The 27248-nt window shown below is 42.2% G+C and overlaps 1 protein-coding gene and 1 pseudogene across 1 annotated transcript; one reads left to right on the forward strand and one right to left on the reverse strand.

Moving 5' to 3' along the window:
- The first annotated feature begins 430 nt into the window (after positions 1–430).
- On the forward strand, positions 431–15306 carry C8H1orf105 (chromosome 8 C1orf105 homolog). Its single transcript, XM_069478354.1, is given in 7 exon segments — positions 431–469; positions 471–545; positions 547–600; positions 2845–2919; positions 9213–9284; positions 12059–12119; positions 15161–15306. Coding segments are annotated over 7 exon segments (522 nt in total).
- Positions 15307–24530: 9224 nt separating this feature from the next.
- LOC138389764 (tripartite motif-containing protein 3 pseudogene) lies at positions 24531–26651 on the reverse strand (annotated as a pseudogene).
- Between the last annotated feature and the right edge of the window lie 597 nt (positions 26652–27248).

A 27248-nucleotide genomic window follows, 5' to 3' on the forward strand; every position in this document is an offset into this window, starting at 1 on the left:
GTTTCTTTACCAAGGATTCAAGAAGGTCAAGGACTTGGGCCATGAGCCAGCTCTTAGAAACCTCAGCAGAGATTGTCCTCAGATATTAGGATGTTTCCAACCGTAAAGTGTGAGGAGCAGGCCTTGGCTTCTGAGGACTGGCTGAAATCTGCATCATGTCTTGGCCAGGCTACAGATAGGTTGCTGTCACTCTCCCATCACAACTGTTATCTGCTGTCCAGAGGACAGCTGCCTGGAAAATGAGAGTCCCATTAACATTTCAGTGCCTCTGGCTCTAGACATGAAGAAGCAGGGGCTTGTACTGTGAACCTGGATAATTCACTCTCCATGCCTGCTACTGCTGCCGAGCTGGCCTTAAGGAAACCAAGAGTGAGATGGGAATGCTGCAGAGGAAAAGACCTTGGTTTGGGGGCTGAGAAAGCTAGGTAGAATGGAGGAAATGAGGCCTGCAGAACATGGAACCCCAAATTGTTTGCATCCACTTTGAACTTGCCAATCACAGCTTCCTTCCAGGTCTCCCCAGTGTCCTCACCTCCTCTCCAAATACAGAGTAGAGAAGCTCTTCTTGGAGGCCAGGCTTCAGCCAATAGGGAGTCTGAGGTGGAGTACAGCCACTGATCAATGACTGCTTTTCACCTCTGCACATGAAGCGAGGACAGGATTAGAGTATCTGCCTTTTGTCTTTTTGTCCACAAAGACCATCATCACTGGGGAAGGAGAGGCCCAGAGAGTTTACATTATTGACCAAAGTTGCTTAAGCTGCTCATAGAGCCAGGTCTGGAATAGAGCTCTTTGGGCTCCCAGCCAGTGCTGTTCCCTGCACATTGAGTAGACTGAGTTGGTTGTAGTACAACAATAATGTCCTCTGACCTTTCCTTGAAGGCAGAGTGATGACAGTGATCTTCATGCACACATGTATTTTGTGTTTTAGGTGTACATGTGTTGATTGTGTCCATATTTACAGCTGATAAAATGCTTACAATGACTCATTCATTCAACCAACATTTGTTGAATATTTACTAGGCGCCAGATTCTGTGATAGGTTCCAGGAATACAAAGATGTGTAAAACATGGTCTTGCTCTTAAATAACTCTCAGACTGGTGGAGAAAACAAACACATTTAAAAAAAAAAAAAAAAAAAAAGGAGGAGGAGGATGACAAGTAGGGGAGTACAAAATGCAAAGAAAGCTACACCAAGTCCATGATGCAATCAGAGAAGCAGACACCCAACTGAGGTTGTGGGTGGAGGCAGGGAATGGTAGGAGAGGCAGGAGAAAGGTTTTCTGAGAAAAGTAACATCCATTCTGTGTCTTAAAAGATGAGGATTTTGAGGAGTTATTAATAAGCCCAGGTAGGACAACATATAAATCCTTTCATTCTTCAGGTTCCAAGGGATGACGGTCATCATGATTATGGTACTCCGTAATCACATTTACAGTTGTCATTAACCTAGCAAGATTCTGCTATGCACCTTGGAGATCGCATGGATATATATGTTGCTTGATTTGCAAAGAACTCTGAGATTCTAATCCCTGTGCAGTCTAGTAGTATCCTCATACAGAAAACGGAAGTCTGGAAAAAGTGAAGGAATTAACTGTGGGGAAGATAAGAACCTGCTTCTAACTCTACTGAAAACAAACCTGCCTAAGGATTCTCCCACACCCAGCTGCCCTGTCCAGGTCTTCCTCACACCTTAAGACTGAATGAAAATCCACTTCTAGAAGGCTTTCCTGAACCCTCCAATCAGAAGTGGTCTCTCTTCTGAAGCCCCAAAGGTATCATTGTCTCTTCTGTGATGTTTAGTGTGTCCAGCCTTGAATAACAGTTTCAGAGAAATGAGGGCTGGATGAGGAACCTGAGCTACAGGGGTTACCACAGCCAGGGTGTCAGGGAAGACATGGTAGAAAGTTGAATTGGCCTGAAGCCGAAGACTCAATATATACAGACACTTCCTCTCTAATCTCCTACTCCATCCCTCCTCCCACCAGACAATCTGGTCTGAAGCTGACTTGCTAGGTTATTTTTCCATTTTGTTACACAGTGTTTCCTGGGCTAGGAACACTCTGCCCTCTCCTTGTTCACCCCACAAACACCTACCCAAGCATTACCTGTTCTTTTAACCTTCCCAGACCTTTCCCTCTCAGCCCCACCTCCTGGTCAGTTCAGTGACCAGTTTCAGTTTCACTGTGGCCTCGATGTATTTCCACCATAGCACCTTCCACACCATCGTACTTCGTGGTACACAGTCTGCTGGGTGGTGAGCAGCTTGGGGTCAGAAGCTGTGACTTATTTATCTCAATGTCCCCAGTACCTAATGGATGGGCAAATAAATGAGTTTGTGTTCTTCTCTTGTCTTCCTTAGGGCCAGAAACTTTGCCTCACAATGCATGTTTGTTATTGAATGAATGAATCTAGTCATTCACACTCATACTTTGCCATATCAACCCACAACATTGTAATACTGAGTTGATTCTTTTAAATACCTTATAAAAATGAAGTATATTTTAAGTGTTTGTCAAAAGAATCCAACTTTGTCAATAGTTTTCAGTCCTCAAACCCAAGCGCCATATGTCTCTCACAGGAGGAAGCCACTGCAGACCAATCCAGCAAAGGTTACCGTAGGAGAAGAACTCAGCCACTCCCTGAGCAGCAGAGACACATTCCTCCCCTTCTTGTTCCCCACACCTCCTTCCTAAGCCCTTTCTGAACCTGCCCCAATTCAACATCCACCCTGGATGGGGCTCAGACCAGAGTGCCCATCTCTGTTTTTTGGAAGGCCCCCACCTCTTTGCTGCCCGAGGCACCCAACCATCTCCTCACCTCTCTGTCTCTCCTTCCCCTCAGGCCAGGAGGAACCAGAGTGACTTCATACTGCTCAGAAACCAGCAGCTGTGCTCCACATGTCGAGAAATAAATACGGTAGGTGCTGTATGGCAGAGATTGGCATGGGCACCCCCAGAGCACAGGACTACCCTTCCCCAACCAAAGCCCTGTGGAGAGGCACAGTGATGGGGCCTCTTGTGGGAAAGGCCTTGATAAAGGCTGGAAATGAGGAACTGTTGGTCCTGGGAGCATCATCGACTGACACAATGTGGTAAACCTTCCCCATTCCAAGTAACCCAAAGTGAACCAAGATAAGTGGGCCAGAGCGGAAGAGATGAGCCACTTCATCTACTGCACCAAGAGGCTCAGGAGGTTATGGAGCTACCTCTTCCCGCTTAGCAGCCCCAACACAAAACAGATGCACACACAATCCTTCTCCACCATTGCAAGAATGAAACAAACAGCTTAACCTTTGAGTTTATCATTAATTTAGCCAGCACCTCAGGAGAAAAGCTGGAGAGAGAGTCTATAGTACTTTCTAACTGGTGGGGGGTGGGGTGTCTGCTGCCCAGGATATGTGTAACTGGGGGTGGGGAAAGGTGGTAGGGGAGGAGTCTTAGGGAAAGAAAGGAGGATAGAAAGGGGAGGGAACAAACTCAAGCCTCTGCAGTCTGCAAGTTGCTGAAGAAAGAAGCCTGACTCAGGAGGGAAGCCATACAAGGTTGGAGTTAGGTCTTGGGTTAATTTAAGGATTAGGGTTAGAGTTAGGATGGTTATTAGGGTCAGGATAGGGATCAGGCTTGGGTTAAGTGTTAAATTACTTAAGTTGTTAGGTTTAGCGCAGAGGTTGGGGGAGGTTCTCTTTAACTCTGATATCCTATAATTCTCCTTTGACTTGGGGAGGAAGGCAGAGCTAAATGTGCTTAAGAGGAAGGCCAAGAAGTGAAAGAACAAGAGGTGATATGAAAGAGGCTTTCACTAAGTTCATGGCAAAAGTGCTTCATGCTAGTAGGATATGGAAAAGAGCAGCAGTCATGTAAAATTTTTCTGTGGAATTTGCAAATGTAACTGAGGCTTCTGGCAAAGCTGTACCTGAATGTTGCAATCTATGTTCATTTTCTACACAATTAGGATCACAGTGTTCTGTATTAGTACTGGCTGAAGTCTGGGAAACTAAGATTGGGATTTCTCTTGGTCTTATTCCTGGAATCACTTGTGTCCACGTTTGTAGTGCACTGATCCCACGCCTAGGCTGCCCCTGGCCAGTTGGCACACTTGGGAACATCAGCAGCTGCCCTCTTTCTCAAGACCTCATCTCTGACCTTTGCCCTTGTCCTGACCTGACAGGAGTGGAACCACATGCTGTAGTTTTACCCTTTGCTGCAGCTTCTAAAAGGAAGGTCCTCAAACACAAAAGTGCTTAAGGACCCTTCCCCACTGCTGTCAGAACCTGATGGGAAGCTACAGAAAGTAAGAAAATAAGCATGAAATACCCTTGCCTCATATTATGCAGTAGCACCTCAATGTCCTTCCAGGGGAAGGGATCGAAGATCTGCTGTGCTCACTATGACACCCCTCCTCTCTCAGCAGTGAGTTGAATGGAGATTCTGGGGAAGATATAAAAAGACCTCTAGGTACAGATGGGAACTTCATTAACATAATAAAGAGCATCTGTGAAAAACCCACTGCTGACATCATACTTAATGGTGAAAGACTGGATACTTTCCCCTAAGATGAGGAACAAGACAAGGATGTCTGCTCTTGCCACTTCTATTCCACATTATACTATAGGCTCTAGCCAGGGCAATTAACAAGAAAAAGAAATAAAGCCATACAGATTAGAAAGGAAGAAGTACAAATATCTCTATTTGCAGAAATTCGCACACACACACACAAAATTTGGAGCTAATAAATGACTACAGCTGGGTTTCAGGATATAAGATCAATATACAAACATTAATTCATTTCTGTATGCTAGCAATAAACAATCCAGAAATAAAATTAGTAAAGCAATGCCATTTATAATAGCATCAAAAATATACTTAGGAATAAATTTAACAAAAAAATTACAAAAAATGGACATCAAAACTATAAAACATTGTAGGAATAAATTAAAGACCCAAATAGAAAGAACCCTGTGTTTATGGATTGGAGCACTTAATATTATAAAAATGGCAATACTCTCCAAATTGATCTATAGATTCAATGCAACCCTTCTCAAAAATCCCAGATGCCTTTTTTTTTTTTTTTTTTTGACACAGAGTCTCCCTCTGTTGCCCAGGCTAGAGTGAGTGCTGTGGCGTCAGCCTAGCTCACAGCAACCTCAAACTCCTGGGCTCAAGGGATCCTCCTGTCTCAGCCTCCCGAGTAGCTGGTACTACAGGCATGCACCACCATGCCCGGCTAATTTTTTCTGTATATATTTTTAGCTGTCCATATAATTTCTTTTTATTTTTAGTAGAGATGGGGTCTTGCTCTTGCTCAGGCTGGTCTCGAACTCCGGAGCTCAAACGATCCGCCCACCTCGGCCTCCCAGAGTGCTAGGATTACAGGCGTGAGCCACCGCGCCCGGCCATTTTTTTTTTTTTTTTTGAGACAAAGTCTCACTCTGTTGCCCTGGCTAGAGTGCCGTGGTGTCAGCCTAGCTCACAGCAACCTCGAACTCCTGGGCTTAAGCAATCCTTCTGTCTCAGCCTCCCGAGTAGCTAGGACTACAGGCATGCGCCACCATGCCTGGCTAATTTTTATCTATATATATTTTTAGCTGTCCAAATCATTTCCTTCTATTTTTAGTAGAGACGGGGTCTCGCTCTTGCTCAGGCTGGCCTCGAACTCCTGACCTCAAGCGATCCACCCGCCTTGGCCTCCCAGAGTGTTAGGATTACAGGCGTGAGCCACCGCGCCTGGCCCCAGATGCCATTTTTGCAGAAATTGACAAATATATCTTGAAATTCATACGAAAATGCAAGAGATCCAGAATAGCCAAACAGTCTTAAAAAAGAAGAACAAAGTTGGAGGGTGTGTACTTCTTGATTTCAAAGCTTACCACAAAGCCACAGTCAGGACTATGTGGTACTGGCATAAGGATAGACATATAGATTCATGGAATAAAACTGAGAATCCAGAAATAAGTTCTTATGTTGACTTTTGTCAAGGGTGCCTGAACAGTTCAATGAGAAAAGAGTAGTCTTTTCAATAAATGGTACTGGGACAGCTGTATATCCACATGCAAAAGAATGAAGTTATACCTCTCCCTCACACCATGTACAAAACAGAACTCAAAATAGATAAAAGACCTAAATGTAAGAGCTAAAACCATAAAACTCTTAGAGGAAACCATAGATATATATCTTTGTGAGCTTGGATAAGGCAATGGTTTCTAAGATATGATACCCAAAGCGCAAGCAGCAAAAGAATATAGATAAATTGGTCTTCATCAAAATTTTAAACTTTTGTGCTCCAAAGGACATCATCAAGAACATGAAAGATAACCCAAATATTTGAAAATCATAGGATAAGGGACTGTACTAGATAAGGGACTAGAATCCAGAATATATCATGAACTCTTACAACTAAACAACAAAAATACAAACATCCCAATTAAAAAGTAAGCCAAAAATTTGAATAGATATTTCTTCAAAGAAGATCTACAAATGGCCAATAAACACATGAAAAGATGCTCAACATCTTGAAATGCAAATCAAAACTACAATAAGACACACCTTCCACCCACTACAATGGCTATAAAAAAACAATGGACAATAACAAGTGTTGGCCAGGATGTGGAGAAATTATAACCCTCATCCATTGCTGATGGGAGTATAAAATAGTACAGCTGCTTTGGAAAATAGCTTGGCAGTTTCTTAAAAACTTAAACACAGAGTTATCATATGACATAGAAATTCCATTCCCAGATTTATACCCAAGAAAATTGAAAACATAAGTCCATACATAAACTTGTACAAGAATGTTCATAACAGTAGCATTCATAATAGCTGAAAAGTGGAAATAACCTAAATGTTTTTCACCTGATTAATAAACAAAATATAGTCTGGCTATACAATGGAATATTATTTAGCCATGAAAAAGAGTGAAGTACTGATACATGTTATAACATGGATGAACATTGAAGAGATTTTGCCAAGTAAAAGAAACCAGACACAAAAGGTCACATATTATATTGATTTCATTTATATGAAATATCCAGAGTAGGCAAACCCATAGAGACAAGAAAATAGACAGTGTTTGCTAAGAACTGGGGGAAGGGGTAAATGAGGAATTACTGCTATGGGTACAGGGTTTCTTTTCGGATAATGAAATGTTCTGGAAATAGATAACGGTGATTGTTTTACAACTTTCTGAATATACTAAAAACCACTGAATTGTATACTAAGATTATAAAATTTATGATCTGTGAATTACATCTTAATAAAAAAGATTAACAATAGAAAAATATTTTTAAAAACAAAAAATGCAAAATGAATGAATCTCAGAAAAAGAAAATCTAAATAGTACCTGGCTTGTGCAAATACTCATATTTCTGTGTAACCTTGAGCCAGGAGCTCAACCATTTATTGCAGAAGAAATACCTATTGATGGTTATGGTAGTTAATCATCAGGGATATTTGCCTTGGTTTTGTCTATACTGTCTTTTATCACATCTCTGCTCCAAGCAGCTTATCTTCCCCTTAAAGCCCATGTTTTGTAGTCCTTCTGTTATCTACATTGCTCTCTAGTTAATAGTTTCAAGCCCTTAAAAGTAGGACTGTCAAACTAGACACACTGTAGGTAGGCATTCTCTAACACTTATATTAATTGGTTTCAAAAGCCTATTATATAATTCAGTTTATTTCAACAAATATTTATGGATTGCTTATCATGGGCCATGGGTAATAGCTACAAAGAAAAAAAAAAGAATATGACATAAGTCCTACTTTTAAGGAGTCAATAGGTAAACAAATAATGACAATAAAATGTATGGAATAGAAATAAAAATAAACCTGATGGGGAGTGAAGGGAAAGTAAATATCAAGGAAGTCTTTCTGGAAAAAAAAAAAAAGATGATTTGGGGTTTTCAAAAATGAATAGGAGTTCACCATGATACACTTTTTCTGAGAATCACAAATGCCATCTTTGGCAGCTTTGTTCTGATGTAGGCCCTGTAGCCCACTTCATGCATACAATAGTACTAGCTGGATTTAGGGACTTTAGAACAGGGATCATGCTATTCAGGAGGAAGTCGAGAGTTTCCTGCGTCTTTCCTTGGAGAAGAGCCAAGATGAAATTTTAAAATTTTGAAAAATGACAGAGTCTATTTCTGGCACATTCTTATCCCCTTTTAGGTATCTAGAAATCTCTCCTCGTGTTCTCACTGAAGCTTTGCTGCCCCCACTACCCCCAGATGTTCCTTGTTACCAGATCACCCCTTCTTCCCCCTCCTCCATCCTCCCCTCAGCTAATGAGTTAAGAGAACAATCTGATTAAATGTGGTAGGTGCTTGGCATTTGTGTACACTGAATATTCAGTTTTTTACTATTTTCAAGTACCTCTAAAGGTCCTTGACATGTTGTAATTTTCAACTCTGTTGTGTCATAAATTTAAATGTGAGTCACTTGATACAAGTCATTCACTGTGTAGACCAGCTGAACACCTGCACCCACATGCTTGTGATCATCATTTCATTGTCATAGCTGCAATAGTTTTTAAGAAATAATGAAAAATGCTTCTTAGTAAAAACACACTCTCTAAAGAAGACGAACATCCAGTTCCAGGAACAAATTTGAAAAATCTCAAGAAAATACCGTAAGTATTTATTAAGCAAAAATACTGTAACTGTACATTGATTTTAGCCCTTTACGAAGGACACAATTAAAATTTTCAACTGTGCTCCAAAGTGGGCTCATTCATTCACTAATTTGATCAAACAATATTTCCTAAACAGGCACTGTGTTGGGAGTTGGAAATACAGAAATAGAGACATGGTCTCTCCCCTCATGAAGCTGAAAGTCTTTCAGAAAAGCCAGACATTACAGACATTAAGCAAGTAAATACAATCTAAAGGTTATGAGTATTTTGGTAGAGAAGTTCAGGAGTCTCTGTGAAAAAGTTATAGTGACCGGAGACCTGAAGAGTGTGTGTGTAGGGGGGAGGGTATTTAAACAGATTTCGAAAGTTTACTCATCCTCGAGTATCTAATTTCAACTGATAACTAGGGAAGAACAAAGACCCTATGACCTGAGGGCAGAATGATACCCTCTGGTTCATATCACAGAAGGATGTTTGAGTAACTCTTATATCAAGTACAACTCAAGATCACTAAGGTGGTACACTATTTACTTAAATCAGAATGCAGTGTTGGGCAACGTTCTAAATGAGACTTTCTTGCTCAGGTACAACCAAGAACTATGATAATCCCAGATGATCTGAAACTATCCTTTGACAATTTTATGAGTCGTAGGTAAGTCAAAGATTTAAACCAGAACATGACTTTAATTCTAGTTATCTTTGAAGACACAGGATAGTGGACTGAGAAGCATAGCAAGTAGAATATTTAGGGAATGCTTAGGGAATGGGCTTTTTGATTAGTTCCACTTTCTGGTTAAAACAGATAATTAGACCAAACAAAATATTCACCTTTTTGCTCAAATGACTTTTGAAACTACTGTAGAAAGTATAGTCTTCCTTTTCACCTTCACAAGAACGTCATAAGGAATAAGATAGATTTCTTTGATAACTTGGGCAGAACTAAATACACATTCTCCATATAGATGGCATACTTAATTCACAAGATCTGGGAGATATAGATGGCATACTTAATTCACAAGATCTGGGAGATTACACATAACCTATCCTAAATCCAAGACATCCTCTGCTATTTTTAGTAACTAAAATTTTCTTATCAGTTTGTTTAGCTGTCATTTACAGCTTTCTTATCGAGATCAAGTATAACAGAAAAACAGAAATAAGATTCAGTGAGAATTCTGATTAGTTGGTTTTTCAAAGTTTTTTTTTTCCTGTATTTAACTATCAGACAGGGAATAAAGGACTCAGTCTTTACTTTATTAAAAAACTCAAAACATGGACTTACCTTGGATAAGGCATAAACATAGGCTGACTTGCCTTACAATAGAGGGCCGGAATGTGGACATACAGTCAGCCTTACATAGGACCAACCAAAAATGTTATATGTGATCTAATGGTAATATTTAATTTTTTTCCTCATACAGAGAGCAATAATTGTGGGAAAATAAATAGGTCTTTTTGTACCCTTATGTTGCACAGTGGGAGATGTTCTGATTCCTTTTATTACCTTAGGACCACGTGTTCCAGGTTGATGTACAAACTCAGATACATGGAAACCACGTACCTGGTGCCTGGCCCAGGAGGAAATGGGTATTTGGGCAGTACAAGCTCCAGCATTAATAATATTTACCTATGTTGACTTTGTACTTTTCAAGAACTTTTGGTCATCATGAAAGCATTTCTAATAAATGTTCTCTATAGACTTTAAATGAAAAACTGACTATCTAAAATCAGAGATTTCTGAGCAAAAGTTCACTCTTCTATGAAATAGACTTTTTTTTTTTTTTTTTTGAGACAGAGTCTCATTCTGTTGCCTGGGCTAGAGTGCCATGGCATCAGCCTAGCTCACAGCAACCTCAAACTCCTGGGCTCAAGTGATCCTACTGCCTCAGCCTCCCAAGTAGCTGGGACTACAGGCATGCGCAAGCATGCCCAGCTAATTTTTTCTGTATAGTTTTAGCTGTCCAGATCATTTCTTTCTATGTTTTAGTAGAGATGGGGTCTCGCTCTTGCTCAGGCTGGTCTCAAACTCCTGACCTCGAGCGATCCTCCTGCCTCGGCCTCCCAGAGTGCTAGGATTACAGGCGTGAGCCACCGCGCCCGGCCTGAAATAGACTTTTGAAATATTTTGCCCCCTTTTATTTGTCTTGAAAGTTTTATACTTTAGGTCCTAAATCCTAGAGCATTAGTTGGTTGTATTTTAAACAAATAGCTCTTATCCCTTTAAATAAGACTAAGGATTGAACCAATCCTAAAATCATGTCAGTGCCAACCAGAAGTGTCATTAAATTGGCAGTTGTATTTTTTTTTTTTCAGTGTAGTGAAGGAAAGTGTACGACTTCTGTTTGAGACTTAGCTAGAATGACTATAAAGCAAGGTCCTGGTTCTGTTTGTAGCATATAAAATCTGTTCTCATAGTTTTTGTCTCACAACATATATAGGCAAGTGAGATTGTCCTCACTAATAATTTTTTTACAGTGACTTTAATTATAGCCATTGCAGGAATGAAAATAGTGTTTGTTGAATGGAAGGGCTGAAAAAAAGAAGGAAGATAGGGAGGGAACAAGAGGGGAAGAAGAAAAGATATTAATAGAAGGATGGATAAATATTTGTTGAATTGTAGAATAGACAGATTTTAAACTATTCAGTCCTGAAAATACCCCTTCCCTGTTTGCCCCAACTGGATAATATAAGGGGGTTTTCTTTCTCTTTTTTTCAGTCCTCCAATGGTAATTGAATAAAATAAACTGGCTGAACTGGTCATATTTTTTGGTAGCAAAGCACAAATGATTGTGGAAGATCTTTGTGGAAGTAACAACCATGAAATGAGTGGAGAGCCTTAGATAGCACTTCAAAGTTTACAAATTTCTCAGTCTTTTGAAATTAAGCAATTTCAAAAACCACTTAGAAATGGTTTGGGCTCATACACTTTTTGGTTGAGGGTCACCTCCACAGCCTTGGCCACCAGGAGAAATAGGATATGATCAGGACATTTTCTCTAAAATTGGAAAATTATAACCAAAATATTTTCTCAGTTTTGCTCTTTTAGGGTAGATTATTGATCTGGAAAGAGTTGTTACTTTTTTTCTGGAGATTAGAGAATTCTTTCCTTAATATTTCCTATTTCAGACTATATAAGTTCTCAAAGGGATTAAAACATTTTCAAAATGAAGGTTTTATCAAAATCCATGAAAATATCACTAAGTAGAAAATATCACTAAGTAAAAAGGGCTTCAGAAGTAGTATCTTTGGACCATCATATCACACTGCTGTGAAGTGGCCTTCAACACCTATGAACCTATGATTACCAGTTTCATAGGTGTTGGATTCAGGAGACCATCTGTGTTTTAAAATGTATAAAGACACGTTCCTTTCAGCCAAGCCCTACTCAATTAACTAGTGGGTTTTCTTGCTTCTTCCAATCAGAATGAAGAGTCCTCATCAACCCAAAGCCCGGACTATACCTAAACCTTCCCATCATGACATCTCAGAAGGTTTGCTTTCTTTTGGAGTACATGTACATGAAACATACTGTACCCAGGGTAGTAGAATGAAGACTTTAATCCCTGAAATAATTTCTGAATTTCCTGAGCAGAGTCCCATTTTCATCCCTTTTTCTTTCACATGTTACCTTCTGACCTGTTGGGGTTGATTCCCAGCCCTCCCTTCACTCCAGCCCCACCTGTGCCCTCCTCAGGCCTCACTTGTCCCTCCCTATCACTCCCCTCTGCAGGCCCTCTCCACGCCACATGGCTCTGACCAATAATGCACCTGCTGAAGACCTTCCATGGAGATGGGGTGGAAACGAGATGAAAGTCCCTCCACAGGCAGTCCTGATGGTCCCGATCAACATGGGAAGGGAACTGCATCTCCTCACCCCTGGAATGGCTTCACCAAGGCCCTGAACCTTTCACCCCTCAGGCTCCCTAAAGTGTCCGCCTTCCTCCGGCAGCTGCCCAGTGCTATTCTTGTGTTCACATGCTGTTGACAGAAGCAAGGAACTCGGCTCTAGCCCAGGCTTCAGCGTTGACCTAAGTCTCATTCTTTAGAGAACACTGGGCTGGTGACGGTGGTAGTGGGCCATTCTTTGGGGTGATATATTTCAAGGGTTTAGTGCTGCACAGTCTGTCACTTTAGTGACTTTGTCCATTCTCTCATTTGCTCCCATATTAACTGAAGCCACCTGAAATTTTTCATTCATTTGATATATACAGTAAGGAAAATTAAGATTATTTTATTCACTTTATGCAGACGGGAAAATCTAAGCTCTATCCTGGGAGTTGGCAGGGGAGCTACAGCCAGAACTGAACTGGGAAGGCATCTAGAAAGGAAATTTGAGGATAGAAGAGATGTGTAGGGGGGATGCCAAAAGCGAGTACCAGAGACTGGAGTAACAGCCGAGGTTTGGAGATACCCACTCGAGTGCAGTGAAAAGCTGCCAGTCCCAATGAATCACTCTTTATGTATCCAAAAATACTGTCCTAGTTCCTGGCTCTCATTTAGCCAAAGTGGAACCACGAGCCTAGAGCTAAGAGAATCCACCTGATGAAAGCTCCTTACTCCACTGTTCTCTGATCTGTGACCACCTTATTCGCCTGAAGCCAAGGCAACACTAGGAGATAGGCATGTATAGTTGGTTTTAGGGTTATCTGTATTCATTCTGAGTTTCTCTTGGACAGGGATTTTTTCAGACCTGGCTTACAAAGGAATGAATCAACCACACACACACACACACACACACACACCCCCACACACATACTTTCTCTCTCTCTCTCTCTCTCTCTTTCTTACATGCTTTTTCCTCAGCAAAAATATTTATTTTCTGATCCTATAGGACAGTGTACCACTGTCTTTCACCAATTTACTAGCCCTGGGAGTATACTTCAATCAGCAGTTTAAGAGCTAGATGTGGTATGCATAGGAACAGCACGCAATATCTTGGATGCCCCTGGTTCTTGCCCATAGAGTCCATCCTAAGACAACAATCTTGGAGGTGGGACTGCAGGGAGAGTGGCTGTAAAACTGGCTAGAAGCTAAAGCTTGGGGAATCTACTGTTGATTCCCGTTGTGACTCTTCTGAGCTGACTTTGCTCTTGTGTGTGAACTCTGACGTCATGGAAAAAGCCTGGGAGCAATGAGACCTGGGTCTGAATCCTCGTCTTGCTGTATAGGCTTGGCCTCCATGTTCCCACCTGTGAAACCAGAGCAGTTGTTTCATCCCACTGAGAACTAGACACTCAACACAAGCAGCCTTCACCGTTGACCAACCTAGGAAAATGGCTGATACAGCCCTAGCCCCGCTGGTTTCTATAGCTGAGACACGTCCATGCTGCATTCTTGTTCTTATTGCTGAAGCCACCACCCACCTGTGCTGTGTACCCTGTGGACACGCTACAAATACCAAGTGGCTGATTCTTCCCAGAGAACATTACTGCCAGTGATTGTCTAAGTCATCTATTGGTCACAACAGTGATTTCTAGCATTTTTCAGGATTCAGCTAAACCTTACATATTATAAATAATCTTTAACAAGAACAAAATAAACAGAAAGAACTTATCTCCAAAAGTGATAGGAATTCCTTCTGGGTTCATGAATCTTTGGCCAGGTCCCAGAATCCCATGATACCCACAGGTTTCCTGGTCCCATTAAACATTGGTACAGATGCTAACCACCTGACTCAGGCCTACCACCTGCACAGTGGTGTGAGACGGCACAAAGACCACTGGGTTAGGGTTAAGGATATCTGGGTTTGGGTCTTCAGTCCATTCGTGCCGTAACCCTGGGCTGCTGTTTCCTCTTCATTATAGCAATGATACTAAACTGGGCCCAGATTTGAGATCTGGTAATGTCTCTAGCTCTCATTCAGCTGGACCTTGTTCTCTGGGGCTTGTTCCAGAGAATTCAGGGCTTCAGTGCCCTTAGTTATTCAGCAATTCCCAATGAGAAGGCATTATTCCATGCAGTGATTTGCTCTTCTTCAATCAGTATGTCTTTTGGCAAAATTGAATATTAACCAACTTTCTATAAATCAAATCATATTTGAAGAAGAGGTCAGGATGGTAAGAGGTCAAGATGGTTTAAAGAACCTTAAAATAAATTATTTCACAAAATACAGGTTTGGTTTATTTTGAAATGAAGTACTTTCTCTCCCTACTCTAGCCTTTTTGTAAGATCACATTTGTTTATTTTTTTTAAAGAACAGGACTATATGTATGTCCCTGAAAAGTCTCCTGAGAATTTAATCCTCTTTCCCTTTGATTCATATTACAACTCCAGACAGGTTTTACCTTTATAATTTAATTGTCAATGACTTCTAACATGTGAGTTTTGTTTCTAGGTACTTCTTTTGGCCTCTTTGATAAGATGCATAAAAGCTTAAATACCATAGGGGATAAGATGACTTTATTAAAAGAATTTCTTATGTGAATTTAGAATCTGTTTTATAAGGTTTGGTGGCCTTTGGTTATTTTGAGTTGCTTTAAGAACGGAATCTAAGTAGCCCTTGTCCTTCCTTCCTTTGTGCACTGTCCTCCAGAGAGCGTTCACTACAGACTGCCCATTCTGGGCCCCAGGACAGCTGCCTTCCATGGACTGCTGTCAGATGCCTACAAAACTTTGCAGGAGATGCAACCTACTTCCTTGCCCAAAAAAGAACCAATGGGCAAGACAACAAGGAAGTGAGTAGTCGGAGCTCACCACCTTCCAGAATCCCAGAGAGAAAACAACCTATCAAGCCACTCTCTGACTCTAGTACTTTCTCCTCCCCTTAAAAAGATGACTTAATTTTGCCTTCCTAAGAGTTGCTGGTATTCTAGCTCTTGCCACCATCTTCTTACTCACTTCTCCTAATGACAAACTGGTTTCATTTATATTATAAGGATTTATTGATTAAAATGGAACACGGTGAGTGTCTCTCATTTTATTTTGTTAAGGGTTCTTGTTTGTGTTAAAATAGACAACATATTTCTGTTTCTAAGACACAAATTTTTGGTGAAAGTTATCTCAGCTCTTCCTTTACAGCAGGGGCCAGAGATGGCTACAGAAGGTCCCTCTTGGTTTCAGCCTATTTAAGAATAAAGGACAGAAAGGGAGGTCACCCTTCCGTCATTATCTCTGTCAGTTAACTCTGGTAGATGACGGAGGATACTATGGTACAATGACTGGCAAGTGACTAGCTGTTGCGACCCTTAAGCCCAGGGCCTGTGCCTCGCCTCGCCTTCCTCACGTCACCTCCTTTAGTGCCTTGCATACATCAGATGTCCAGCTAATCTTGGCTCAGTCAGTTCCGTGCCAAGTGCTTGTGTTTTGTAGTTGAGCTACTTTATTTGAGGATATATGCCTCTAAATCGGTCCTGGGCCTCTAGATCTCTCCTGGCCCATGTGTCTGCAGTGAGAGAGAGACAAAAGAAAATTCTAGGCTCTCAAATATTATATTTATGGGTACATATATTCCATGCCCAGATCAGAAGGGTTTATATAAAAAAGGCCCCTTTTTCTGGTTCAAGCTGGTGTTTGGGAAAAAACAAAAACCAAAAAAAGGCTCCCTTTTTTCCGTAGGAGACAATGGTCTTCTGGTATCCCAAGATCCTGAGTAAATGGACACTGGACCAACACGTGAGAACCAACCTCTATGCCAAATGTATATGAAGAATGAACTTCAAAACTCTCAAACAAATGGCCTGGTGCCTAAATTGAACTCAATTCTTACACGGAAATGAACAAACCCAAACAAACAAACTAACAAAAAAAATAGAAAAACTTGATTGGTTGCCCTATATTCCTGGTAGGTTTGGTTTCAGAGAACTCCAAAAACAGTGCCCAAGAATTCTGGTCACATTTCAGATAATTGTTAAAGGACAGACACATCACAGATAACAGTGCTGTCTTCTTCTTCTTCACAAATTAACATATCCAGTGAAAGGATTGGAGTATACCTATACCCATGCATTAGGGGGTATACATGTTCCATACACAATTATTTGTAGATTTTGATATAATCTGAATATTCTGTGGCCAGTGAGATAGAATGCTTCCTAAATCTCAAGATGGCTTCATCTAGAGCACTTGGACATTTGTAAAATCTCATTAAAAAATAATAATAACATCCTGATTTTTACTAATATGATGACAGAAAAGGATGGTCTCTATCAGTGCTTCTTAATCATTTTGATCTTAGGAACATTTTACAGTCTTAAATATTGAGAACTCTAAAGAACTTTTAAAAATGTAGGTTATATCTACTGATATTTATATTAGAAATTAAAATGGAGAAACTTTTTAAACACTTCCATTAGCTGTCAGAGTGATGACATTATCACATGTCATGTAGCCTCTGGAAAGCTCTACTGTACTTGGGAGAGAAGAAGAATAAGGTATTATGTATCAATAAAATAAATAAGATTTGTAAAAAGAATAAGAAAGGCAAATAACATCTTAGTATTGTTATGCAAGTAATTGTGACTCACGGACACCCTATAAGGGTTTCAAAGACTTGGAGGAGTCCCTAGTCTATACTCTGAGAAGTTATGGTCTACGCGATGTACCTTTGCATTTCCAATCCTGCAGGGAAAGAGATGTCAGGTTGTTTTAACTCACTCATCTGAATAATCTGGCCCCTTGGCAGAAATATTACAGAAGAGGCAAGAGTGGGTTTTCAAAGTTTGATGATACTATAATAACTTCTAGCATCATTTAATTCCCTTTGCTCAGATTGTCCACTTAACAACTTTATAATCTTAATTTGATTTCTCAAATAGTGTCCCAGTGAGAATAGAGTGGATTGACCAGTTCGCACAAGAAGTCTAGTTCCCTTTGAACTCTCAATTATGTATATGGATGATTGTTAGTTTATTTTCTTTTGGTTAGTGTGAACTCACTTCCCAAAATCCGACATCTCAACTTGGATATAGTATGGCCTCAGCACACTAGCGATGCCCCATCTGCAGTTTTGTTGAACAGTTAGCCAGCTGGTGAATTTCCTCTCACTTTACTCCCACAACCAAATCCTGGAGAGTAATGGCACTGCAGGAAGAATTTCCTAATTTGAGTAGCCCAACTCTAACATACCTCTCCATATGACTAACCCAATGCTATCATTTCAATTTAAACTTGCAAAGAGATTTGCATTTATGCTGCCTGATTTTTATTTTCTACCAGTAGTAAAGTTTAACATAAATCATCTTACACCAAACTCTGCTTCTGTTTGCACTGTGGGGTCAAATGACTGACTGTTATCCCTCTTGGCCCTGTCTTTCCTGCACTGAGTTGGATCCTTGGAGGTAATAATCTGAGCTCATCAGTTATTTCACCTACTGCATATTCTTTAGCATCATCCAAAACTCTCATAAATGTGCCAGACCACTTTCTTCACTATGAAAATCTATGCATAATGTTACTCCTGATTCAAAGTCACATACAGTTAGATTAATTTTGTAAAATGAATAATCTTGGATATTTTTTTGTTTGTTTCAAGTCAAAAGTCTGATTTGCTGAAAAAAAAAAAAAAGAAGATATGATACAATCCCACAGACATGAGTCAGAAATACACCTACTCTTTCATCTTCCTTCACTCTAACAAGGAACTTAAAAACAAACCAATCTGCATAATTCCTTTACTGCCAGGAATGGAAAGAAATTCTGTATTTAGGAAAAGCCAAGCTGTAGATTTAAAAAAGCCAAGTATTTAATTGAAGGCCACTGTCACATCCAATCTCCAGTTTAACCTTGGGAAATCCTAGTCTCCACTGCCATGTGTTCTGCTCAGGGTCACTCATATTTTCCCTTGCCCATGACTGTCACATCTTATGTGAGGTTTGTCAGGGCCTGTTGCATCCTGGGGCTAGGGGCATCCCACATTGGAGTGCCCATGATCCTGAATATATCTAAGAACCATGTAACTCCAAGTAGCCTGGTTGTTACAAGTTTGGCAGAACTGCCTTGTTTCCTCCCAAGGAAAGCCCTGTTTAGAATGTCCTGTTTGGTGTAGTCACTCAGGTTGAGGGAGGTCTCGGTGATGAGGAAGGCACTACCCAACAGAGTATAGAAGACTTACAAGAGGAGGAAAAACCATGGGCCTTGTTTCTATTAATAAACCTATGATCTAAGTCTTGAGGAGTCAATGTTAAACTAGAAAATTTATTATAGAAATGGATAAATTTTAACCCCTAGAGAAAACTGGATGGTCAATCCTGTTCCAACCATGTCATTCTCAAAACCATCTTAATTTAGCACATTATTAAATACTGCCCATGCTTCATATATATAATTCTTGTCTCTCTAGAAAAAATGTGTAGCTAAATGCGGATAAGAACAGTATCTCATGTTGACACCCTAACCATGCAGGAGCTACCTGGCACATATTTGAGAGATATTTAGAATGAAAAAAAGTTCATTCCTAAGCAATAAGGAAAACAAACAAACAAACAAACAAAAAAGGAACTAAGGTCCCTGAATTTAGAGCTGTGAGGCTACAAAGGTTACAAATGTTTTAGAAATAGAACCCTGCCTCCTTTGAGAACTTACAATTTTGATTGGAGAAACACACAGAGAGAGAGAGAGAGAGAGAGAGAGAGAGGGAGAACGCGCGCATGTGCAGGACGGTATGTGAATAAGCATGAGTTATTATGCAAACTGAACACCCAGTGATCACAGCAAAAATGCTTTCCATATCACCAACCATCCAGCTCTCTGGACAGGAACAAAGAGGCCATTGTGTGACCCTCTCAGGAAAACTGGTCAGAGGGAAAAGAGTCATATTCACCCACACAGGATGTTATCTCATTCTTCATGAAGTCCCTGGCAAGGTGTTTAACTGCCCGGACAGTGAAGTGCAGAATATTGAAACCAGGCACTGGCAGATATAGCTTCTGTTTCAAGGAAAATTTGTTCCTAAACCTCTTGGGATTGTCCTCAGTTGAGTCCGAGTAGTAGGGATTATCTTGTGGGGATATCACACAGCCAGAGAGTCAGGAGACTCCTCCTAGATTCTCACGTTGAAAAAAATACATACACAGTAAGTATGCATAAAAACAACAAAGATATTGTAATATTAGTTGGCTCTGAGGGGTGGATCTGAATGACTAGAGGACAGACATTGCCCAAGAAAGAAGATTTTTCAGAGTACACCCTTATTCTTTGAATTCTAAACCACGTGAATGTTTCAGTGACTCAAACCAGAGAAAACTTTTCAAAGTTGCCAGAGGGCTAATGTAGGTGATACACTATCAATAATTGTTTGTTTTCCTGACATTTAGACAACATTGTCCTTGAATACTACAAGGTTCAGGCAAGCGTCCAGTTCAAAAAATAAATTTTATCTCTGGCCTCTGAAAGTTTCGCCACTGAAATGCTAGCACTGGCAAATAATAACAAAGTTTCATGCTTACGTCACATTTTAAACTTTTTCAAAACACTGTCACTTGTTTTTCCTCTCTCTTTGTATCTAATTTACCATTGTTCTCCTACCATTAAACAAAAGCAACAATGTTTCAAACAATGCTATCCATTTAAAAAATGTGGCTCTTCCATGGGGCACTTCTACATTCTTTATTTTATCAAAACAAGTGCACCTGGTTCTTTTTAAGGCACTGCCTGCATGGGACTAATCCCTCTTGCATAAAATCCTTGATATATTTGATAGCATGGACCGTATTCCCTTTAGTTTTTTATTTTTTAAACTTAAGATCCCTGGTTCTTTGGCCAGTATGACATGGCCCAGTCATCCTTTCTGGATCTACCCCAATGCCACCCAAAATATAGTATCTGGCTGGGTGCAGTGGCCCAGCCCTGTAATCCTAGCACGTTGGGAGGCCGAGGTGGGAGGATCACTTGAGGCCAGGAGTTCAAGACTAGCCTGAGCAATACAGCAAGACACTGTCTCTATAAAACACACAGAGAGAGAGAGAGAGAGAGAGAAGAAGAAGAAGAAGAAACGAAAAGAAAAATTAGCCAAGCATGCTGGCATGTGTCTGTAGTCCCAGCGAGTTGGGAGGCTGAGGCAGGAGGATCACTTGAGGCTAGGAGTTTGAGGTTGCAGTAACTATGGTCATGGTACTGCTGTGTTGCCCAGAAAACACAGCAAGAGAACATGTCTCAAACAACCAAACAAAAAGCACCTAGAGTGGAATCTAAACCTCCAGATGTGACCTGGCTGGCTCCTGGCTAGATGTGGCTATGGGACTCTTAACATCCCTTGTTCTGGATCTCCTACCACCTGAAAGTCAGGCTAAGATGGCATTAGTTTTCCTAGGAGCTGAGTCATATTCATTCTCTCACATTGACTTGCCACCAGCTAAAGACTTTTTGTCCTTCTAGTGAGAATTGCCATTCTGATAGCTTTCCTCCAGCTGCTACTTTTTTTAGAAACCTATATATATGACCCTATATTCTTCCTTATTTGTGTTCCTCTAGCTAGATTCCAGCCACTGACAATCTTTCCAAATCTAGATTCTGTCATTCACTGTTCCTTCCAAATTTGATAATCTGACCTTCTGTCTTTCTCTCAGTCTTTGATACAGGTGTTGAAGGGAACAGGGGCAGGAACCTGATCCCACGGAACAATTTTAGAGCCCTCCCTTTAGATCAGGACTTCCTAAGGGCCTATTCTTTCATCCATTTTTTATTGGTAAAATATTCACATATACAGAGTAAATATAATAGTACAAAGAACACCTATAAATCCTTCCACCAGGGTCTACAATTGTCAATATTTTCCACTTTTCCTTTACCTATATGTTGTTTTGCTGAATCATTTTATTTTTTAACAGTATGTATATTAACTTTAATGCTGAACTGTTTTAAAATAAAGACCTCATGACATTTTACCACTAAATAGTTCAACTTGCAATCGTGTAATACATAAGGCCATTATCTTACCTAACAAAATGTGAATAATTCCTTGTTGTTATCTCTACCTAGTCCATTATGATGGTTATGGCAGGTTTGTTCAAAGCCAAATCAGATCAATGATGACACATTATATTTTTGCCTCCATTAATCTAGGACTATACCCCAACTTCCTTTTTCATGAATTGACATGTTAAAGAGACCAAGATAATGTTCTGTAGAATGCCAAAGACCTCTTTTAAAATAGTACCCTTTGGCTGGGCAGTGACTCACACCTGTAATTTTAGCACTCTGGGAGGCTGAGACAGGAGAATCACTTGAGATCAGGAGTTTGAGACCAGCCTGAGCAAGAATGAGACCCCATCTGTAAGAAAAAATAGAAAAATAGTCAGAACTGCTTGGGAGGTTGAGGCAGGAGGATGATTTGAGCCCAGGAGTTGGAGGTTTCAGTGAGCTATGATGACGCCACTGCATTGTAGCCTAGACAACAGAGTGAGACCCTGTCTCAAAAAAAAAAAAAAAAAAAGTACTCCTCTTCATTCTGTTCATTTCAAATGCTGCTATCAAATAAGGGCTGTTTATTAAATAATTGTTAATTTTCCTTTTTAATTACAAAGTTATATGTAACTACCATTTAGAGCTTCTGGTAAGCATGAGATAACACTCTTACTGTATCGGGTTGATACAATCACAGGGATAAACCCAGAATTATGGTACTTTATAATTGTGTAACTTTGGTCAAGTCACTTAACCTCTATGGGTCTTGGTTTCCTGTGTTCCACAATGAGGATAAAAGTATCTCAGTAATAAGATTCTTATAAGGATTGATACAATACACACTCAAGGTTTCCATTTAGAGTCTCTGATCATAGGAGCAAACACATGTTTTCATTTAACATTTGGAATTATCCATATCATGGATTTGGAAAATCCTTATCATGTGCTGGTAAAGAAGGTGGTTAGATGAGCACTAATTACATTCCCTACTACATGTTCAATACTGTGAGAGAGACACATTTCATCCTTACAATAACCCTACAAAATAGACATCATTATCCTATAATATGAATGAGAAAATTGGATCTCACAAAGGTTAAATAAACACGTCCAGGTTCACACTAAGTTGAGAATTGAACTTACCTGTTTTTGAATACAGAGCTGGAGCTCCTACCACTACCCTACTCTGCCTCTCCAATTATGAACAATACCTACTTCTTGGTCAATAAACATCTAAGATTTCATATCACCCAATCACTTCAACCTTGTTAGAGTGAAATTCAAAGTAGTAATTCCCTCTACTGTCTGAGAGATAAAATTGGCTACAAACCAAAGCCAAGCCTTACCTTGTTGGGTTTTTCCAGGGTGGGAAATATCACATGCTTGCTGCAGGCAGAAGCCTCTGCTCTCTCAGCCTGTTAGACATTCAGGTTTATTGAAATGTGTCATGTCTTTGGAATGGGAGGGCAGGGAGGGGCCAGAAGGAGCCAGGTCCTGGCATGATACTTGCCCACCAGGGTAAACAAGGCTTGAGAGGCGGGAGGTGGAGGAGAGGAAGGAAGAGTAGGCCCAAAAGTGTGGCAAAGTCAGTGAACATGTCTTGCACAAGTTAGCCCTAGAGTTTGGGTCAGAAATTGGAGCCCAAATAAAGTGGAGAGTGCCCTGGTGGGGAGGGAGACGGAGGGGTGTGTATGTGTGTGTCCGTGCACACGTGCTCACATGGCAGGAGGTACTTGGAAGCGTCAAGAGCAGGAGTTCATATTCTTGCAAGTCTGGTTACCTGTGGTGAAGCCCAGCCACTGGACAAGGTTCAAGAGGCTGGATTCTGTCTGGGGAAAGGAAGCTGGCCAGAGCAAAACTGGGCAGCCCAGGGATTCTCAGTGGGAACATATCATGATCTGTGGGGAGGAGGATGATGTTAAGAATTATGTTCAATATTGAAATATTTTGTACATATGTACATATATATTTAAAACAAAATATTCTTGTTTTCATAATACAAAGTGACTAAAGTGAACCTAAACAGTCTTTTTAGCTAGTAAGGATACACAGAAGATGCACATCCAGCTATTAGTTATCTTTTGCCGATTAATGATTTTCAAGGAGGTTGTGAAATTTCTGTGTTAAACAAAAGAGGGCATCAGTTTCAATATTGAGAAACCCTTGGAGAGCAGAAAGGAAATAAGAAGTTCTGGGGGCAGACATTGCTGTCTCTACGGAGCAATGAGTTAGCCTGACACTTATCTCCATTTAATTCATTTTAATTCAATAAACATTCACTGAAAACCTACTAAGCAATAGGCACTGTGTTGGGTGCTATGGATACAACAGTAAATGTAACCATTTTCTGCCCTTGAGAAGTTTGTGCTCTAATTGGGCAGTAGAGGTAGGTTAACAGATAACAACAATAAAATGTTAAAAGTGCTTTGATAGAGGTGTGCAAATGGCACTAAGTGGGGTCTGTAGCCCAGGCTTGGGGTATGGAGGAGCAGAGAGGATGTCTTAGGAGACCATACATGAATTTTAAAGAGTACTTGGTACTGGACCTGGTGCAGAGGGGCAGCCTCTAAGCGGGTGATGAACCACAGTGGCTATAAGTTTGGGCTCTGTACTCACGCCAGCTGAGTTCCAGTCCAGACGGTACAAACTTGGGCCAGTTACTTGCCCCTCTAGGCCTGAGTTCCTTCATCTATACCATCAAGAGGGTATTTTTTTTTTTTCTTGGTGAAGACATTTATTTAATATGGGGGGTATGGTATTACTGTCTCTGTCAGTGTGTATAGAGTGGTAGGGAGACAACCAGAGGGACTTCTGTCCTGGAGAAGGAGGCTGTTCTGGCCCCAGGCTGGGGGGTGGGGAGCAGACTGAGGGAGCAGGGGAGGTGTGTAAGGGGAGTAGGGTGAAGCTCTGCACACATCCTTGGGACCACAGTCCAGGCCCACCCAGTCACCAAAGCAAGAACCGAATAAATAAAGTGCAACCATGGGGTTGAGGAAGGGGGAGAGGGAGGGCACCAGGCGTACCCACGCCCACAGCCCACATTCAGTGCTGCCAGGTCTGGCCCACCTCCCAACCACACCTTCTTGTCCAATCACCCCTACATCTGTCCCTTCACAAGCCAGGCAGGGCCCCTGTGCAGCTACTGGAGGTAGCGATAGGCTTTAAAGCAGTGGTTGCCAGCATCAGCCACCACCACGTGGCCATCCGAGGTCAGTGCGAGGCCCTGTGGGCCATACAGTGGCTATGCAGACGTGTTGATATAGGATAGGAAGGAGCCAGAACTGTCGAAAACCTGGATGCGACTGTTGCCCCAGTCGGCCACGATGATGTTCCCGTTAGAGTCCACAGCTACTTCTGTGGGGGCGTTGAACTGCCCATTGCCCTCGCCGTGGGAGCCAAACTTGAAGAGGAACTCTCCGTCGGCACTGTACACCTTCACTGAATGGTTGTGGAATCTACATTCTCATTCTTGTTGTTCACAGCCACAAAATGGGGCCCTGCAAAGTGGCGGTCAGTAGCCCCACGGCCCCCAAAATGGCCAACCAGTTTGCCATTGGGCTGGAAGGTGAAGACGCAGCAAGATTTGTTATCGACCACAATGATATGTCCATTCCGGTCGACGGCTACTCCCTTGGGGCCCATGAGACGGCCAGCTCCGATCTTGGTCTTGAACTTGCCCTCAGGGGAGAAGATGCTGACCCAACGGTTGTCATAGTCTGCCACGATAATGTCTCCATTGGTGTCCACTGCCACGCCTGTGGGGCGCTGTAGCTGCCCAGGTGAGCGCCCTCGGACCCCAAAACGGAACTTGAACTGGCCTTCATTGGAGAAAACCTGGATACACTGGTTGTTGCTGTCTGCGACGACTATGCGGCCGCTGCTAGCTGCGGACACACCTTGTAAATTGGTGAATTCACCCTTCTCCCTTCCACGGCTGCCAACACGGAAGACGAGCTCATCCTCGATGGGGTTGTCCTTCCGCTTGCCGCCTGTGCTGTGCATGGAGCTGGGCCTACGCACCGCCTTCTGGCGCACGTGGCTGCCAGGGCCTCCGGGGGACTTGACGCGGCGCTTCACGTCGTCTGGGGAAGGTGGCAGGTCCCCAGGACGCAGGGCGCGCACGCAGAAGGGGCTGCCGCGCACCGGCTGTCCGTATAGCAGCACTGAGAGGAACAGCTCGCCTTCAGTGCGCGCCGTGTACACCAGCTCATACGTGCCATTCTTGTGGTCCACCACCGGCACCGGAAGGCGCGTGCCATCTGGGCCTGTGATCTCGGCGCGCAACTCGGCGCTGCCTGTGCGCACCAGCCGCCCATCCTTGTCTTTGGTAGTGACGGTGAGCGAGGCGGGCTGGCCCACTAGCGCCTGGCGCAGGCCCTCGCCTGTGGCCACCGTCTCATGTGCTGTGGCGCTCGTGGTTAGCAGTGCGCCCAGGTTGAGCACCGATCACCGCAGCCCGTCAACCTCAAGGACCAGTTCCAGCTGTGCATTCTCGTGTGGCCGCTCCGGGAAGGCCTGCGCTGCCAGTGCCGCCAGCCGCTCTCCCATGTGCTTACGCACGAGCAGCACTTTAGGGGCCGAGCCCAGGCGCAGTGCCTGTTCTGCGAAGCTGCAGCTACTGCCAATGTGTTCCTGACCCTGGCGCAGTGTGTCTAACTGGGTCTGCAACACCTTCTGCTTGGCCCCACAAATGGTCTCCAGGTCGCTGACCAGGGCCTGCTTGCGCTGCTGCAGTGCTTGCTCCAGGGCCTCGAAGGCTGCGCTGATCTGGGCCAGGGCCTCTGCCTTGCGCTCTAGCAGCTGCTGGCTGATGCCCCCCACTAAGGCGATCGCTGCCGACAGCTGTGGCAATCGGCCGCGCACAGCCTCGAGCTGGCGCTGCAGGGCTGCCTTGTGCTGCTCCACCACATCCCGCAGCAGCACCGTCCCGTGCTCCCGGTGCTCCCCTGCACGGCACTCGCCACACATGGCTGTCTCACAGGCCTCACAGTAAAACTCCATCGTCTTGCCTTCATGGTTGGGGCAGGAGAGAGGGCGGCCAGCCACTGCACTGAGGGGGTAGGGGTCCTCGGGGTCATGGGCCCCATCAGGTGCCTGCTGCATTGCCTCCATGAGGCTGCTGATGAAGAAGTTGTTCTGCAGTGCCGAGACGCCCTGCTCGGGGAGGATGGACGTCTGCCGGCACACTGGACAGGACAGCGTCAGGCTCTGGGCACTTACCTCCTAGGATTGCTGTGAGGAGTAAATGAAATAATTATGTAAAGCACCTTAGCACAAAGCTCTCAATATATATAAATTATTAATTAATTTTTAATTTTTTTTTAAATTAACTTTAAATTCAATATGACCTGATGGATCTGAAATTGTGTTTGGGGGGGCTCTTAGTTGGAGTATTTTCTGTGCTTAGATATTCCCCTCCCATGCTCATTAAAGGTTTTTTGATCTCTTCATTTTGTTGACTATTACACAAGACAATGAGAGTGATTTATTAAGGATTGACAAATAAGGTAGGAATATGGCAGTGCTGGTTTTAAAAAGGAGTTCATGGTTAACAAACAGTTACCCCAGCCAGACCCCTCATTCATTCATGTATTCATTGATGCAATATTTGACTTCCTAATACATACTGAGTACTATGCTTTATGGTTAGTTTACAAAGATGTTTTATACACAATATTTCTCCATAGGAACTCACGACCTAATGAGAAAGAGATAGATAATGCATTACAATACCATATGATAAGAGTAATAGCAGAGGTATGAGCAAAATGTTTTGGGGAACC

This window comes from Eulemur rufifrons, chromosome 8, assembly GCF_041146395.1.
Source record: "Eulemur rufifrons isolate Redbay chromosome 8, OSU_ERuf_1, whole genome shotgun sequence".
In the NCBI taxonomy this organism is placed as follows: domain Eukaryota; kingdom Metazoa; phylum Chordata; class Mammalia; order Primates; family Lemuridae; genus Eulemur; species Eulemur rufifrons.